This window comes from Cygnus atratus, chromosome 20 (genome assembly GCF_013377495.2).
Source record: "Cygnus atratus isolate AKBS03 ecotype Queensland, Australia chromosome 20, CAtr_DNAZoo_HiC_assembly, whole genome shotgun sequence".
Lineage (NCBI taxonomy): Eukaryota > Metazoa > Chordata > Aves > Anseriformes > Anatidae > Cygnus > Cygnus atratus.
In genome coordinates this window covers 6,983,725-7,001,565 of record NC_066381.1, presented here as the reverse complement: position 1 = coordinate 7,001,565, position 17,841 = coordinate 6,983,725, and the positions used below count along the sequence as shown (strand labels likewise).

General features: G+C 48.7%; 1 protein-coding gene across 1 annotated transcript in view; it reads left to right on the top strand.

Moving 5' to 3' along the window:
* The window catches only part of PHF12 (PHD finger protein 12), a 31,206-nt gene extending 13,394 nt beyond the window's left edge, over positions 1–17,812 (top strand). Inside the window, 13 exon segments of the mRNA XM_035561036.2 lie at positions 1,214–1,286; positions 2,825–3,212; positions 3,749–3,869; positions 5,033–5,165; positions 5,862–6,026; positions 6,696–6,857; positions 7,927–8,743; positions 10,720–10,842; positions 12,220–12,363; positions 13,940–14,038; positions 14,555–14,637; positions 16,225–16,363; positions 16,638–17,812. Of these exon segments, the coding sequence (XP_035416929.1) occupies positions 1,214–1,286; positions 2,825–3,212; positions 3,749–3,869; positions 5,033–5,165; positions 5,862–6,026; positions 6,696–6,857; positions 7,927–8,743; positions 10,720–10,842; positions 12,220–12,363; positions 13,940–14,038; positions 14,555–14,637; positions 16,225–16,363; positions 16,638–16,972 (2,782 nt within the window). The 3' untranslated portion in view covers positions 16,973–17,812.
* The last annotated feature ends 29 nt before the right edge of the window (positions 17,813–17,841 follow it).

The following is a 17,841-nucleotide window of genomic DNA, read 5'->3' as shown; positions in this document are numbered from 1 at the left end:
CAAGGCTTGCCGGGGCTGTGCCTAAACAAAGGAAACGTGTTTGTTTTTATAGCTCAAGCGTGGGAGCCCGGCCGGGGACCCTGTGCGATTTCCATGTGCTAGGAACAAGTCTCCTGGAGCAGGCTGCAGTCTGGCTGCCCACACGGCTTCCTGGGCAGGCCTTGCGAGCTCCTTGCTGGTGCGGCCATGCAGCGGTCATCTTGTAACCCTGTCAGGCCTGCCATAGCCGAGGTGATGCTGCTGGCGTGGGTAAAGGAGCCTCCATGTCCTTCTGGTGATGGTGCATCCGCTGAGCACACAGCACAGGACTTGCTTTTCAGAGTTCCTGTGCAATTATCTCTAGCATCAATAGGCAGGACTCTTTCAAGCACATCTTAAAGCCATGCCGCGTGGTAACTAGCTGTTTATCTGACAGCGTGGATGTTTTTCCTGCGAGAGTCAGCAGTTTGCTGAAATAACAAAACTTAATGGTAAAGGGGTGTTGGAAAGTACTCGAGCTAGTAGTAGGATTTGTAAGGGAAGTGTATCATCTAACATATGCTGCTCTGCCTTTAACCAAGGAAAAAATGTTTCTCAAAATAGTCTTCCTTGCTCTTTCGTCTAATTTACTCTGGTTTATTTCTAGAATCAAAATGAGAATGTCATTTTGATGTGATACAGCCTTTATAGTAAGTGTAAATCCATATGAGTAGGATGCATCTTGTGCTTCATAGCCAAGGCAAGCTGTATATGGTGACACTTTTAAGAGTATTTGGGTTGTCTTAAGATAGAAGGTGGTTTCCACCATGAAGTTAGTGTGCCCAGGGATGGAGTACATGAGAAGCAGCGGGTAGGCTTCATGGGTAGGCTTCATGGCAGCTTGTTCAGTTGCACTCGCAACTGAAGGGCATTTCAAGGGTTAGAAATGCCTCACTATATGACTGTGCTTGCTGCACAGGAATTTATGTAGTGCTACATCAAGTAATCAAGTTATTTAAGGTGGATTTAGTGTTAGGGGGAGGTGTTTGCATGGCATACAAATGAATTGTCCGTGTATCTTTGCTGTTCAATTCTGACTGTCCTCTAAAAACATGGAGCATGTTGCATCGTGGAGATGAGACGGGTGTCATGGAAGACTAACGTCACTGGTGACAGAGCTGCCCTGACTCGGGCTACGTGTAAATGAGATGTTCCAGAAATAACAGTAAAGCTTTGCTTTTTATTTCTCTTCTAGCAACCCTCCGCTCAGTGAGGAAATGCTGCCTCCAGGGGAGTGGATGTGTCACCGCTGCACTGTGCGCCGAAAGGTAAGGTCTCTTGTAACAACCGTGCTCCCTGCCCTTCCGACTGTCCATCTGAAATGTGAACCCTTTATTTTATAATTTCCTCTCCCCTTAATGTGAACATACACACCACCAGAGTTGCTCTTTGTGGTTAGAGTTGTAAAGGGGGCTTTCTTAGGAACAGGCTGCAAGAAAGCCAAGGTGTCTTGATGAGACTGTCCAGGTATTTTTGACATTGCTACGAAGAACCACAAAACCGAAGTGCTTGCTCTGTTTGTGTCAAGCTGTGCCTTTTAACCTGCTTTCCTTTTCTCCCATCCTGGAAGGGAGGGAGAACTGAGGCACAGAAGGAAGGGCTCTCATGCTGGAGGAGGTGAGCTGTGTTCAAGTCAAACAGGTGGCCTGATAACGTAGCTTTGGCATCAGGGCTGTGATTCTGGTTAATGTGTGTTTTTCAGAAGTGTGACTTCACAGCAGTCGCGCATCAGCAGAGGGTGAAATCACAGTGAGTTGTGATTTCCTGGGCTGTTGAACAGGATGGGGAGGAGATGACTGGGCAAGATTGTGGCTTGTCTTTTTTTTCTTGATACTCTTTCTCCAGGAAGCTGTCTTGCACAATGTAAACATCTTATTGCTGTGAGTACATAAGACTGTGTAACAGAGGGTTTAGAAACTGTACCAACCAACTAGCAACTGTTCCCTTGAAGTGACACCCAAAACAGATTTGAAGAAAACTCTGAACTAAGTCTTTTGTTCCCGAAGCTATTTCCTTGTTCTGTTTCCAGGGTACTGTTCAGTCATCTGCTAACAGCAAAGAGGAAGGTCACAAATTTAAAAACAAATAAACAACAGCACCAATGAAAAGAATTTTCTGTATTAAAAATTCTGATAACACTTCTCTCCCTTTACAGACCATTTCATAGTAATCTTGTAGATTGGTGATGCTGCCACTGGAGCAGTTCAGCTGCCCGTACCAGGCCATGCAGCTGCCCCTTTCTCTTGCAAAATGGATCTCTTAGTGATTGCAATGTATTGTTTTCCTCTGCTGCAGTCCTCTCTGCCCACCTTGTTCAAGAGTCCTGGCGTCAAGAGAGAGTGTGTTGGTTTTACGTTGTGCTTGCGTTCTCAAGCTGACCTCCTTGTTCTGTAATGGGTTCGGATGCACTGCCAGGGTTAATAGACTGCGTCGACAATGAATGGTCTACCATGGAGTTTCTCAGTGTTGGCTAGCAAAGTAAACAGAGTTGTCTGATCTGTCAAGTGTTTAGGACTAGAGGCTGTGAAACATTGTCCTGATGTGGACTCATACGGCTGTCCTGAAAGGAGAGACGTGCTAATTTTCTTCCCTATGCTTGGTTCCCTTCAGCTGGTTTGTCATCTGTGTGTTAGCTGCAAGCAAATTGTTTTTGCTAGGTCAAGGCTTTATGGTGACTTCACGGGGGAAGTCGTAGTAAGTGGCTGAAGCCTTTTCAGATGCTGTTTGTCTTCGATTGCTTATTTGTCGAGGTTGATGTGCTTTGTTTGTGGCCTCCATGATAAGCCTGCCTATTCATGTCGTGCAGAAGCGAGAACAGAAGAAAGAGCTGGGGCAGGTAAATGGATTGGTGGACAAATCTGGGAAAAGGACCACCTCCCCAACCAGTGACGCAGACCTCTTGGACAGGTCTAGCAGCAGCATCAGGGCTAATGCGCATGCCAGGATCTTGGAAAGGAGAGCGAGCCGGCCTGGCACTCCCACATCCAATGCCAGCACCGAGACCCCCAACTCGGAACAGAATGATGTCGATGAGGACATAATTGACGTGGATGATGACTCTGCCATTGCAGAAATGGACTGTGGGCAGCCCCAGCTGAAGCGACCCTTTGAGCTTCTTATTGCTGCTGCCATGGAAAGGAACCCAACGCAGTTCCAGTTGCCGAATGAACTGACCTGCACCACAGCACTTCCAGGTGAGCATTGATGAAGGCATCCTGCTGCCAACTTGCCTTTTCCCCCCCTCTCTGTTCCTTGGTAGTTGTGGTTTTAGTGATGCTCTCTGGTGAAAGCAGAGAGTGCCGAAGTGCCCCTGCTCCTCGTACAACAGCAGGTGGCCCAGTGGCTTCCCCAGGACGTAAGCCGTGGGGACACTGCTGGGAGCTCCACCTCCTTGAAATAGATGCTTTCTGTATTCAGCCTAGTCTAGGTCATCGATCTGAAGAAAAAGTTTCCAGTTGTCCAAATACTCGATTTTGATTCTTGGTACGATAGCTTAGTCAAGTCACAACGTAATTGTTTCAGTGACATCATGTACGTTAAGCTTAAAGTATGTCTACCTTTAAAGCCCATTTCTGTCACTTGACTCTAGATTTAGTGGTTGATAAGGGCTCCTTAAGCAGTTCTTTCCTGCCTTTTCTGTTTGCCTCTGCCTGAGAAGATTATATGTATCTGCCAGGAAGCGAATCTCTGCTATGTGGGTAACCCAAAGCCTTTTAAAATTTACTTTCAGGTACTAGCAAGAGGAGGAGAAAGGAAGAAACCACAGGAAAGAATGTCAAGAAAGCACAACACGAGTTAGACCACAATGGTTTGGTTCCCTTGCCGGTCAAAGTCTGCTTCACATGCAACAGGTACGTAACTCTTCCAGGGAAGCTCCTTGGTGTAGCTGCACCCTTCATGGGAACAAAGTTCCTGCTGAAAAAAGCAAACTACTTGTTACCTTTTCCATTCCTCTTCAGTACTTGCTTACAGTCCTCTAAACAAATGAGGGAATAATTGTCTTTGCTAAATAACAAATGCTTAGTGACAAGTATAGGTGTGGCTTCTGCAGTCCTGCATGGCTGTAAAGGTTTTGAAGTGTAGCCTGAAAAGAGCGAGCCGTCTTGCCTTCAGTATTTTTCTACAAGGAAGAATTCTAGTGATGGTTGTTTAGACAACTGAGATGTTTGTTTATGGTTCATGGAGGAGATATGTGAGGAGGTGACCTTTAGGAAATAGAAATCTACAGAGAGATACAAGCCCAAGGCAAACAGGAGTATTGTGCTGAAATAGTAAATCTTAAAACTAGTATAAAATACTGCTGTGCTCTTTTATAACTGCAGAAATAAATGCGCCGATAAATCCTAACTCAAAATGTCAGCAGAACCAAAAAACTTTATTTCAGGAACCCAGTCAGGGTGAGTTTCTGGAATTAAGCTGGAGACTCAGGTGGGCTTTTGTGGGGAACAGCTGATGGCTTTGTCACAGAGCGACTTCTTAGAGAGAAGTCTCTTCTCTATAGAGAATTCTTAGAATCCAGAGCAGTGGGTGTAGTAGCTTCCTGGAGTTTGAGGTTTGTTCTGAGAACGTCTCAGGCTTATTGAAGTAAATGTCCCAGCTTCACACAAGATTTGTCTGAGGAAAATTGCGATAATCTGAGATTTCCTTTGGATCTCTGAATTTTGCTCTAAATGAAGCCGTTCAGAACTAACGCACAAGGTCAGCTTGAGAAGTTGCTTATGTGACTCGGACGGGTTCTTGCAGCTTTCCAGCAATGGGATCTCTTCCTGCCAGAGGACTTCTTTTGAACCAAGAAACCCTCGTGTATGGGCAGGTCCTTTTGCCTTGAGTGGGTCTTGCAGAAGGTCCATATCGATCGAGTTACAAATCTGAAGCCTAATTTTAGATGCAAGTAACACGGCATAGGGGAGTTGGTGGGGAAAGATAAGCTGAAGTGGCCAGCCGAGCTTGCCTGCACATTCAGTTAATACTCTGCTTTCTGCGTGAGAAATAAGATATGGCTCTCTCTTTGCAGGAGTTGCAGAGTGGCACCTCTCATTCAGTGTGATTATTGCCCACTCCTGTTCCACATGGATTGTCTGGAGCCACCTCTTACTGCCATGCCTCTGGGTAGATGGATGTGCCCAAATCACATAGAGCACGTGGTGGTAAGCAGGACTATGATTGCAGTATGGTAACCGGATGCTGGAGTGGAACCTGGCAGGTCCATTAAAGGACAAAGTACAACAAATGTAAAACAGCTTCTGAGCTCTTATTGCTCCCTGTAACGCTTGTAAAGCTCCTGCTGCAAGCAACACGCTCTCCAAAGGAATATGATGCTGCTCGCTGCAATAAAATATAAAGATGGGGGAACTCCTTCCTGTAACTGAAGCTGACAGCTCAGATTGTGACTCACTGGCAGCTTGTCTAGTTTTCAGACTGGACTCCTTAAGATCTAGATGAGCTTCCAGAACTGTGATACAAAGCAGCACAGTGCTACAAATAGGGGAAGTAATTCTTTGCATGCTTAACCCAAAAAGCGTTCATTCCAAGCGGGAGCTTTCATTTGTGGAAGAGCATTGTACTTGAGACTAAATACTCAGGAAACAGGGGGCTGGAACAAAGGGCTTGTGCCCAGAGAAACTGCTTCTGAGAGCATTGATGCTACTTCGGAGGCCTCTAAGTGCTTTTGTATTCACCTCCAGCAATGTGCCCTTTAACAGAAAGGGTTAGTGCCGCAGGAAGCAAATAGTCTAAAGCTGAGCTGATGCTGTACTGCCAGTGCTACAAGGCGTTATGAGAGTCTTAGGGTGCCTTAGTGACCTGCAGATCCCTAACTTCTGTGGCATTATCTGATCACCCAGCTGAACCAGAAGAACTTGACCCTGAGTAATCGGTGCCGAGTATTTGACCGGTTCCAGGATACCATATCTCAGCATGTTGTCAAAGTGGATTTCTTAAACCGAATCCATAAGAAACATCCTCCGAATCGCAGAGTTCTTCAGTCAGTGAAGAGAAAGGGTTTGAAGGTGAGTGTAAACAAGTAGGTACTGGCAGAATTCCCCACGCGCGTGTTTTAGTCTGGAAGGGAATCCAGCGTGCCCCTTAGGGATCGCCTTGTTGGGGCAGGAGGGAGAAGGTGGGGTCTGAATAAATGTGCGGCGAGAGGTCTGGAAGTCAGCAGTCAGAGCAGTTTTCACTACGTGTAGGATTTAAGAAGCTCTCTTTCCAGCAACCGTAACGCTCAGCTCTTTGAAGCAAGCCTGTAAATCTAACATGGGCACGAGAAGTACGACACAAACCTATTGAAGGTGGCACTAGAGTCAGAATCTGGGCTGCCGCATGTTCCCTGTTAAACCACAAAAAGCATTTTCTGCCAGAATGCCTGAAAAATGCCATATAGGTATTTTAAACGTTTCCCTTCTTACCTCGCCTTTTCTTTGCATGACTTTCTTTATGCTGGAGCCACCACGTTGTACTGAAGTCATGCCTGACCTAAGGGAATGAAACCTATTAATTTCAGCGTAGTTGCATTAAATTAAAGTACTCGGCACTTGAAACTTCTAATGTATTGTCTGCAGGGTTCCTTTGGGTCACAAAGCTGCAAACACGAAGCACAGTGCTGGTTAGGCACTTCATTTAACTAGTCATTCTTGAGTAATTGTTCTCATGTGTCATCTTCTTTCTCTACAATGTAGGTTCCTGATGCTATAAAGTCCCAATACCGGCTTCCGCCCCCGTTACTTGCGCCTGCAGCAATTAGAGACGGCGAGCTGATCTGTAACGGGATCCCCGAGGAACCCTCGCAGAAGCACCTTTTGAACACTGAGCACTTAGCCAGCCAGACAGAACAACAGGAGGTAAATGAAGTCAAAATGCTTGGACCGTCTGTAGTCGCTTCGGTACAACGGTCCTCTTCCATTTCAGTTGTGATCAGAGCAGTTGTCTAGGAAACCGGTCTCAAAATCGTATGTCTGAAGGTGATAGCTTGTCTTGGTTCTGACACTTTTGCCCATTAAAACTTCATTTTGGCTTTGCAGCTGAAATGTAAAGCTCCTCGTTTGACACTTCAGGAAAGTGGTGAGGTGGTCTTCTGGTCTGAACGGTGGAGCTGAGGGCTTTCTGTCTAGATGTCAGTTTTATTTCCTGGCTGAGGGGAAATACTTTCCTCTTCGATTATGTAAGGCTGCTCTCTGACACTTTTGTATGTTAACGTCACATTTCTGGGCTGCTTTTTATTGCCGATAGCCTTAGATTTTCAAATCAAGGTCAAGTGAGTGTTCAAGTCTTGCATGAAATTTCTTGCTGGATTCAGCAATGTGAAGGCACGTTGCTTTGCAATCAGTGCTGCGGTCTGATTCCTGTTAGCTCAGGCAGGGTTCTTATATATGGTGTGGGCACATTCACTGTGAAGCTTAAAACTTTAAGTATTTTGGTTGTCCTCTACCTGGTGTAAAAGAAAAGGTGCTCACCACCCCTGCTTTGGCAGGTGGCTCTCAGTAGCGTGAGGTAGATCAGCGTTTCTTTCCAGCGTGAAACAGTAAACTAGAGGGTTTTGTTTGGAGAGAAGCCCGTGTCAGTGGAAAATACGTACGTAACTAGCTGAAAAGTTTGCAACGCTTTAAATGTGAAGAGAGGGGAATGTCTGGGAGGGAGCAGTTGTCTGCTGCCTTCCCTCTCCTGTAATCTCAGCTCCTCGGTGTACTGTCCCCAGCACGGACATAAACACCACTTAATTTTGGACGTACTCGTGCACGTCTGAACCAAGTCTTCTCCTGGTGCTAGATGAGCACCAGAACAGATGCTGAGCGGTCTGCAGCAGTCAGGCAGCTGAATTTCTGCGGGCTGGGTGGGCGATGGGGTGGCTGAGGCTTGGAGCACCGTCTGCCTGTGAAGCTAACGTGGTTTTTTTTTTTTCCTTCCTCCCAGTGGCTCTGTAGTGTTGTTGCGCTCCAGTGCAGCATATTGAAACATTTATCTGCTAAGCAGATGACTTCGCTTTGGGACTCTGAACAAACAGAGAAGGCTGATATTAAGCCTGTTATCGTGGCAGACGGCGCACTCGCCAACCCTTACCAGGCAGCTGACAAGGCACCCACACCTTCCCTCTATTCCATGTCATCCTGCACCTCAGGGATTACCACTCAAAATTCCTTGAGCTCCTCGCAACCCCAGCAGACTTTGTCACAGGAAGATGTCAACTGCAGCTCTTGTATAGACAAATCCAAGAAGGTGTCTTCTTGCGGGACTTCTAACGGGCCGACAGCCTCTGACGTGAAAGTCAACGGTCCTCATTTCTACGGCGTTTCGTCCGAACCTGCGGCACAGTTGACTGACTCCCCGAGGCTGATCGGATCTGGTAACACAATACCTGTTTTGTCTCACCGGCAAACGTGGCCTAGGCCCCTCACGCCCCCAGCGACGTGTGGACTTCTGAATCACACGATTGGAACCGTTGTCAAAACGGAGAACGTCGCAGGACCCGTTTCTTGTGCACAAAGGGGTTCTGTGCCGGTCACGAGTATACCTACTTCCATATCGAGCTCCTGTGCCAGCCTGGACACCACCAGCACTTTGCAAAGAAAGAACGTGCAGACGCAGATAGGACCGCCGCTGACAGCAGACCTGCGATCCGTGGGCTCCCCTCTGACTGCCACCAGGGCTCTCACCCCTCCCCAGGCTGCAGGAGATGGGATCTCAGCTGTTGGGTCCACAAACAGATTCTGTTCACCAGCACCACCTTCAGGTAAGGGCCCAAGGGCTGATCCTGGCTCCCAGGGCTGAGAAGGCGTTCGAGCTAACCTCGAGGCTCTAGCAGCATGTCCTTGCTTAATGGGGAATATGGCTTTCTGTGGAGAGCAGGGGGAAGTTTAGGTCTCCTCCATCCTAGGTCCCTTCATGGGAGCCATGGGATGCACGTATCTGAGCAGGGAACTCCGTCCTGGGAAGCAAGGCGATAGATCCAATTGGTTCTGGAAAGCAGCAGTGGGTGTAAATCCTGCTGTCTCACCATCTCAACAGCTGGCTGCTCTGATGCTGCTCTGAAACCACCCGTTTGCTCTAAAGGACTGGCTGATTGCAAGGCAGGCCTTCACGGGGCGGCTGTCTTGCACCTCTGATCTCTGTTCTGGTGATGGTTGCGTCCTCTCGTACAGAGGTGTTAGAAGTCTTCAGCTGCGCAGCCTCGATGTTTGACAAATGTGGGCTTGGACGTTGTGGTGTGTTCAGTGCCTGCCAGTCTGCTCACGTGGGGCAGTTACGGGCTGGATGTACTGCTTCTGTCCTGGGTTACACCCCAAAACCTTGCTGCTGACGTGCGTGCACCCATTCGTCAGTATAAAGCCATCAAGCCAAAGACGTTGATAGGTGAGGGCGGGGGTAACCGCCCATAATTCATAAGTTTTGCTGGAATAAGGTTTCACTTAAAGCCCTCTCCTCCTCCCTTCGCCCCAGCAGCTCTAGCCTCAAGCTGTTAGCCCACTTGTGCAGGCTGGGTTGGAAGCAGTGGCTGGAAAGCCCGCGCCAGAGCTGTCTGTCACTTCTGCAGTCCTCCTTGCTCAGTGGCAGGCTTGGGTGGAGCGATCCAGGCAACGCAGGCAGCATCTTTTTATTGTTCTTTTAAAAATTTCTTACGGGCAGCTCCTGGGTTTTATCTCCTGTTCGGAAGCAGTTCCCGGAGCACTTGGCCTCCTTGCTTGTTGCCGAACAAACCGTGTTACCCTAGGGCTGCTAGTTTGTGCCCTGCTTAGACGTGCGAGGCTGGGGGGGGCCTTTAGGTGGAGGAAGAGGGGCTGTGCTGTAGGAAGCTTCTTGCTCGTGGCTTGAAAAGCACGGCAAACCAAACCCTCCGTCATTTTGCAGCTACTTAAGATGTTAAATTTCTTGTAGCGTGAAGTTTGGGTTCTACAAAACGCCCATTAAATCATCATTTCGATGCAGTTTCTCTTGGGAAAGACGTAAATGTGTTCAGATCGACTACACCTAACGCGACGCATGTGTACTTACAAGCACCTTAAATGGTGGTCTTGCAGAGTGGGTGCAAATTTACAGAAATCCCAGTGATTCATAACCCCTTTTTTTCCATAAGCTTCAGGCTTACCATAGCTCTAAGCAGACCAACTTGAGAAGAACTGGTATCGACCATGCATTGAGGGGATTTTGCTTCCTGGCATTTGCCATCGCCTCTTTCAGCTGCGCAGTCACTGCCAAGGCAGCGGGATTTTATTTGGTGGATAATAAATTCTGCAAACGACTGTCACATTCCTACCAGACAGCGCACTGCATCCCACAGTCGATAATCGTCCAGAAACCGAAAGGATGCCGCAAATGTGCTTTTTTTTTCTGCATGTTCAGGCCTAGACCAGCTACTTGGCAAAGGTTTAGCCAGCTCTTGGAGCTGCTGGGGGCTCGGCGCTCGTCTTCCCGGTCTCTGTAGCATGACATCGCTTGCAGCCTCTCATCGCTGCTCCTTCAAACGGGGGAGCAGAGCCTTAAATATTTAGGTGCAGAGCCCGAGAGCTGATCCTGCGTTTGAGGCACGCGCTAATCCTTCTGCGAGGGGACGAAAGCACACGGCCTGTAACTCGGGCCTCTTTCAAAGCGTGCCTCTGAGCAGAATTAGTCATTCTGAGCAGCTTGGAAGCTGCGAGCAGCCCTAGGGCTGGGTGCATGTCTCGCGAACGTCACAGTGACATATCTTCTCTGCACCATCTTTCTCTGTAGATGGTAAGGTCAGTCCCAGCACCTTATCCATAGGAAGCGCTTTAACTCTGCCCTCATCACTCACTTCAAACTCCGCAGCTATGCTGGACCTCACCAGTTCCCTGAAAGCGTTTGTGGACGGCGGTGAGTATTTAGTTCGTTCTCAGTCTCTGCTAGCCCTGCCTGTTTGCTTCCCGAGCGTCCAGGCTCTGCTTCAGGAGCAGCTCCGAGATGAAAGGGTTGCAGTTAGGTGAGGGAGGGGCTGGATATACCTTTCCTTAAATACCACACGCTTCCCTGCTCGTAGTGTTGCCAAGGCAGCGAGGCCAATGAAGTGTTTCTGCCTGAAGCTTTTCTGGGGAACAATCACCACAGGCTGCTTTCCAGGTGGGATCCGCATGCAGAAACCTGCAGCCCTGCCGTGCCGTGGTGCTGCCTGCACCCCACAGGGGTTCCTGATCACAGAATCACAGAATTGTAGGGGTTGGAAGGGACCTCGAAAGATCATCGGGTCCAACCCCCTGTGCGCAGGAAGCCCACAGCTCCCCGTCGAGCAGTCACCCGGGTCGTGAGGCTTTACTGGCTCCGTTAATTTTCTGATTGATTTTTGCTTCTGTCAGTCTTCTCCTAGACTGGCATAATGTTTTTTTTTATTTTCCTTTTATTGCACTTGGCGAGAAATGCCAAGTCTTAGCGGAGCGACTCGAGGAGGAGGAGATTGGTACCCAGCACAACGCGGCAGGCTGTCGCCAGCGCCTGCTTCTGAACAAGAGCATTTCTGGCGTGGTCACCCTCTTTTCTTGGGTGAACCCCGACTGCTCCCCTCGGCCAGGCTGCCTCTCTGCTCTCGGGAAAGGCCGTTGTGGCTCTGCTTCTTCTGCCTGCTGTTTGAACTGGTGCTGACGTGAAGAAGAGGTCGGCCAGCCTGCTTTTGCTACCAGAAGGCAGCTCTCCGTGGGGCTTCACAAACAGGAACGCTTCGCAGCTATCAGCAGCAGATCTGCCTTAAAGCTGGTTAAAAGTCTTGTCTGAATTACCTTGTTTTGGTTAATTGACCCCGCTCTGAAAGCGCGTGACTCAAGAAGGAGCGTGTAGCTGCTTCGAAGTGGTTACTGCTTTCCTCTGCAGCACAGAGTCAGCCTTTTTGGCTAGGAAATGAAGCTTCCCGAGAAGGACCCAAGCTGCTGCCAAAAGGGGCAATGTCCACCTCTGCAGACCCGTTGATTCTGAGCTGAAACAGCAGATTTTCAGTTTATCAGTCCTCGTTGCCCTGAACTTGTGCTTGCTGCCTGAATTGCAGCTTTCTAGCCGGAGCTGACGCTCTCCTCACGTGCTGCTCACGTGAGATGCTGGTATGAAGGCACAGACCGCCCGTATGTAACGTTCTTGTATTGCAGGATTTGGCAGTCTTTGCTGGTGAAGCAAATGGCAAGCTTGGAAACGGGATGGTTAAATCCACCGCGGCTCAGATGGCACCCTGTCTGTGAATAACTTGACTAATTGCTTTCTGTTTATTAACAGAGATTGAGATAAATATGCTGGATGAGCAGCTGATCAAGTTTCTGGCCTTGCAGAGAATACATCAGCTTTTCCCTTCCAAAGCTCAGTCTCTAGCAAGCAGTGTCAGTGCCCATCAGCAATCTCCTGTGGCAAACCACATTGAAGGTAAGAGCAGCCCTAGAACAGTCGGTTTGGGTTGAGCCGTAGCTTTCTGGCACTCCCTTGCCTGTTCGTTGAAGATCTTCGCTCTTCTTTTGGTATCTGGCTGGTGCCACCTCTCAAGCTTCTTTCCTTGCATTTCCTGCTCTGGCTATCCACTGGCCAGAAGTTCCTACAGGTCCCTCTGCATAATATTTTTTATTTTTATTTTTTTTCAAATTATAGCAATAAAAACAGTCTCCAGGGGCCTGAGTTTGGCATTAGCTTTGTTTATGGTCACTTGGTTTACAGTATGGGCGTTATTAACACCTAAATCTGGACAGGGATCGTGTCTTCCTGTTCCTCTGCATGCAGTCAGTTTAATCTGCTCTCAAGCACTAACCAGACAGCCTTGGTGCAGGAGCAGTTGCCTGCTCCCCCTTTGCTATGGGCCGGGGGCTAAATACCCAAGATAAGGTCTTGGGAAGCCTGCTAGTATCAGTAACCTTCTTCTGAAACTCTGTGCTTGCCTGCTGTAGCATCACAGCATTCTCTAAACGCTTTGTCAGTCTTTTTGAATGCTGCAGTAGGACGCAGCACCAGGCTGTGATTCGAGCTGCTTTCCTGCGCTGCCCTGGAAAGTCTTGCAGCCTGCCTCCCAAAAGGCAGCTTGGTGCTGTCTTAACCCCTGGCCCTTTCCGGACAGGATGATGCATCCAGCTGACTGTTTGGCATTGCTGACGAAATAAAAATTTGATCGAAAACCTCTAGTGAGCCCCGTTGAGTCAGCAGAGCCGGGCAGCTGAAAGGACTCGTGCAGGGCAGCCGTGCAGAGATGGGAGGCTGCGTGTTTCAGCTGTATTAAGCTCTGCACGTCCAACACCGCTGTTCTTGATGTAGGTGACTCTGCGAACAATCTCTTGTAATCCTCATGTTCTGGTTTTTGATACCGCACTCTTGCTGCAAAACTACCACCCAGATGCGCTATCAGAAGAGGCTCTGCGTGCGTAAGGGGCTTATCTCCAAAAGGCAGCTGCCGAAATCCTGGCAGGCCTGTGGGGTCTGGAGTGTGATCTCTTTTCCACAGGAGACGATTTTCTGCCCAGTTAACAGGGGCGTGGAAGAAGGTGTGATTTGAACTTTGCTGCCAGGGAGCTGCTCTGGAGACTCGGTCCTGGACCCTGCTCAACCCGTGTGGTTTTCCTGCAGCTTCGCTGGAAGGGAAATCTCAGCTGTTCAGTTGGTGACGTTCACCGGCACCAGTATTTTTTTTTAAAGTGGTGCTTTTACAGCAAGAGGCAGGTCTTTGATTACCCAAAGTGGGAGAGATTAAGAAAGAAGCTAGTGGTAGGAAGCTTGTGTTCTCCCCAGCACAGCTCCGTTGTGCTCGCTCCACAATTGCATGGCTTGTGTGGGTTACTGGGAAGAACAATTTTCCGTGATGACGAAGATGTTTAATCCACACGCATTCCTAGAGGGTTGGGAAACCTTTAGGCCAAAGCTGCCTGCGTCCCTCTTAGGATCTGTGCTTTCTGGAGAGCCTGGCGTCCAGCAGCCTGTGTAGCTGATAAGATTGTTCAAGTCCTTTCTCTTTATCTTGCAGCGCAAAGAAAGGAAGTGCAAGCCCGGGCTGTGTTCTATCCTCTGATGGGCTTGGGGGGTGCAGTCAATATGTGCTATCGAACCCTCTACATCGGGACAGGTGAGTAGCTTTTTCCCCAGCGTGACCTTTAAGATTCAGGGTGGCTCTCCCCGGCCCTCCCTGTTTGTTTGCCAAGCGGGCGTTGAAGAAAACGGACCCGTTTTGCTGACCAGAATGGTGGAAATTCCCCATCCACTTGAATCTTCCACCTTTGTAACAGCAGGATGGCCCCTAGAGGTTAACCGGCTGATGGAGGGGAGAGTTAAGGTTTGCTTGTGGGTTTTATTTCTCTGCTTAGATTCTTTTGGCACTCCAGAATGGCCCAGCAACACCAGAATACTCTGCAGCCTTCCTGCCTCATGTAGCAGCTAACCCTCCCTTCCCCCACTGAAACTTTGTTCGTGGCTTATCGCAGCATTATTCATGTGGTCCTGGGAGTGCGGACAAAGGCAGTTGCTCCCCTGTTGTTTTGCTAATTGAAGCTTAATTCTGTCTGTTGTTCTCTGCTGCCTGACAGGTTTTTTTTTTTTTTTTTCCCTGAAATAAACCCAGCGTTTTTGTTCTCCCCATTGACAGGAGCTGATATGGATGTGTGCCTTACAAGCTATGGTCACTGTAACTACGTGTCCGGCAAACATGCCTGCATATTCTACGATGAGGTGAGAGCCTGAGTCTTTATTTTATTTTTTTTTAATTTGGCATGCATGGCAGTGGGAGCTGGAGATGCAGGCAGCAGGTTGTCTTTGTGTGGTGCTCCTTTGTGGGCTACAAAGTAAGAGCCAGAGCTGTGAATGGTTTCACTCCAGTGAAGGCTGCGTCAGTGTTTTCTGTCAAACCCTTTTCTGAAGCACAGAGCCCTGCCAGCATGATTTCTCTGAGCTAACTGCTCGTGGACAAAGACTGACCACAAGTAAGCACTGTCACTGCTGGCATCTAGGGGAAGAAAAAAAAAAAATCGTGGAAATGGTTCGATACTTTTGATGCAGCTGTGCTAATAAAAGCTAAGCTTTACTTGCCTACGTAGAACCTCGACGGGAACAAAACAGGGAGCTGCTTCATGCCTCTTATTTAACTAACATTTTAGTTAAGCTGTCAGTGTAAACAGAGGTCTACGGTTGCCTCTTAACTACAGGCCAGAGATGAGTTTGTTCTTGAAGCGAACAGACTGGTCTGCCAATAAAAGTGCCACCAGAGATGTCTCTTAGCATGGCAACAGTTTTTGAAGCAAGGTAGTCTTTTCTCTCACGATTTGCCAACCAGCTGCTGTGCAGGATCCAGGATTAACCCACAAACTGCTTTAGCTGCTCCTCCGGTGCACTACAAGCTACAGAGCACGTGTGGTAATGGGATCCAGATCTTAAATCTGAGCCGAAGCATCTCCTCACAGCGGTTGATCCGAAGGAATCACTGAACTTGTTCTGTACTCTGGAAAGCTTCCCATGGTTGTGGTTGCTCTAAAAGGAGGCAGAGCTCCCCTGCTTAGCTCTGTCTACAGTTTCTGCTTCTGGCCTTGGTGTTTGCAGTCTAGCAGGTTACTTGAAAACTTCCCTTGTGTGGCAAGTTAGTGTAACTTGATTGAAGTTCTGTAGCCCTGTGAGGACAAGCTCTTGCTGTTAGATGATTCCTGTGAGCTAACCTGGAATTTCTTTTACGCTGTTGACATCCTCTGCAGAGTTCAGTTGGGTGTAACACTGCTTGTGTCGTGCTGTATGTCACGGTAACGTCTCCTGGCATTTCAGTATTCGTGGAAGCCCTGTAAATCCAGGCCACTCTACCCTGTGGCTGCTGCTGCTGCACACCGGTACCTCTCTCATCATCTTGTGCCTGCTTTCCAAAGCACACCTCTTTCCTGCCAGGCACAGGACTAAGCCACACGAGGCACAAACTTAGCCTGTTAAAACAGTGTGCTTGCTGTGCACAAATCAGCTTGAATCCATTTCCAAAAGATCTGTTGGTGCAAGTGCAGCAGGTAAAAGCCCCTCCTCTTCAAAGCTGCCCGGCCCTATTTGCCTGCTGGGAAGCATCGTGGGCAGCAGCCCTCGCTGGAAAGCCAGCTGTGCTGTGAGCGTGAGCCGTGTACCGGCTTGGGGTTGCTGCTCTCTGAAGTCAGAACATAATTTAAGTGCTCTTATTTTACTATCAACAGCTGTAGGGAGGGAGGGGTTCGTGTTTCAGCGCTCCCAGTGGGTACATGGGCAGAAGCCTTTCCGACCTGATGTCTCGATTCCTCCTCTTCCCCATTTCAGAATACGAAACATTACGAGCTGTTGAACTACAGTGAGCATGGGACGACCGTGGACAACGTTCTCTATTCGTGTGACTTCTCGGAGAAGATGGCGCCCACTCCTCCCAGCAGTATTGTTGCCAAAGTGCAGAGCGTGATAAGTGAGTGTTGAGACGGGGCCAGCCCCACGTGGGGGAGCTGCTGGAGGGGGACAGGAGCGGGTGCACGTCGCTCCTCCCCGGGGCTGCTGCACCTATCGGGGGTCTCTCCTTTCCTCTGCAGCCCTGGGGTCAGCCTCTTGCTGCTGAAATGCCTCAAATGCCTCACGGCTGCAGGGTTTTGGCTCCCGAGGCACCCCAGCAGCAGCCCCCGTTGATTAAAACAAACCCCTGGCTCTGTCCAGCCCGAACCTGACGTCGGTTTGTCTTTTTCCAGAGCGACATAAAAGCAGGAAGCAGGAAGAGGAGCCGCATGAAGAAGCCACTGTGATGAATTCGCAGGCGCAAGGGCAGCATCGGAAACCCTGCAACTGCAAAGCCAGCAGCTCCAGCTTGATAGGGGGCAGCGGGGCCGGCTGGGAGGGCACGGCCCTGCTCCACCACGGCAGTTACATCAAGCTGGGCTGCCTGCAGTTTGTGTTCAGCATTACCGAATTTGCGACCAAACAGCCCAAGGGGGACACTGCCTTAGTACAAGACATGGACTTGGAGGAGAAGCTTTCTCTGAAACCCCACCAGGTGCCCGTGCTGCGGTCCAACTCTGTTCCCTAGGAATTGTAGGAAGAGAGCTTTGGAGCAAGGAAACGCCCTCAGACTCTTGCAATGCAAAAATGTACAAACCGAGGTGGGATTTTCTATGTCGGCCCAGAGACTGTTCACACGCCGTTTGCATGAAATGAAGAACGTTTAACTTTTTTTAATTTTTCTTTTTTGCTCAAGTTTTAGGGGCATTTGCACATATATTTGTACTATACATTTCATTTTAAAAGGAAAACTGCAGCGAGAGCAGGACGCGTCAGAGCGAGGGGCGACCGCTGTCTGACTCGAGGACTCTCTCTGACAGATAGTTCCCATGCAGTTGTAAAATAATCAGAAACTTGTTCTATTTTGTGCCAGTGACAATAGTTTTATATTAAAAGAGAAATACAGTTTTCATACAGCAAATCTATACAATATCATTGTTTTATTTAATGTAAAGAAGCGCTCTTCTTCCCACAGTTATTTTTCCCATCCCTCCCTGCTATGGTTGCACTACAAGTAGCTACTGTGTATTATGGGCAGTGAGAAATGAGTTCTTTTCCTGGTGTCCATCCTATTTTTTATTTCGAATAAGGAAAAGTGTTGGATTCTGTGTAAATACATCAGTGATGGCATTTTCAATGTTTTAAAGCTGTGTACAGTGCTACATGTGGTATGACGTTCCTCAAATTGTCTATTGTAGCAGCTCGTTTGTCGTAACCTGTCTGTCTCTTTTGTTTATAAGCCGCCACCCCCCCCCCCCCCCCCCCCCCCCCCCGCAGAACAGCTAGCTCCACTGTACATAGTAATTGTAACGTTTTAGACTTTACAGAAACTTTCCTGTATTCTGTATATAAAAACAAATACTTCACATCCCGTTCTCTGCCTGTCTGTCTTCACTC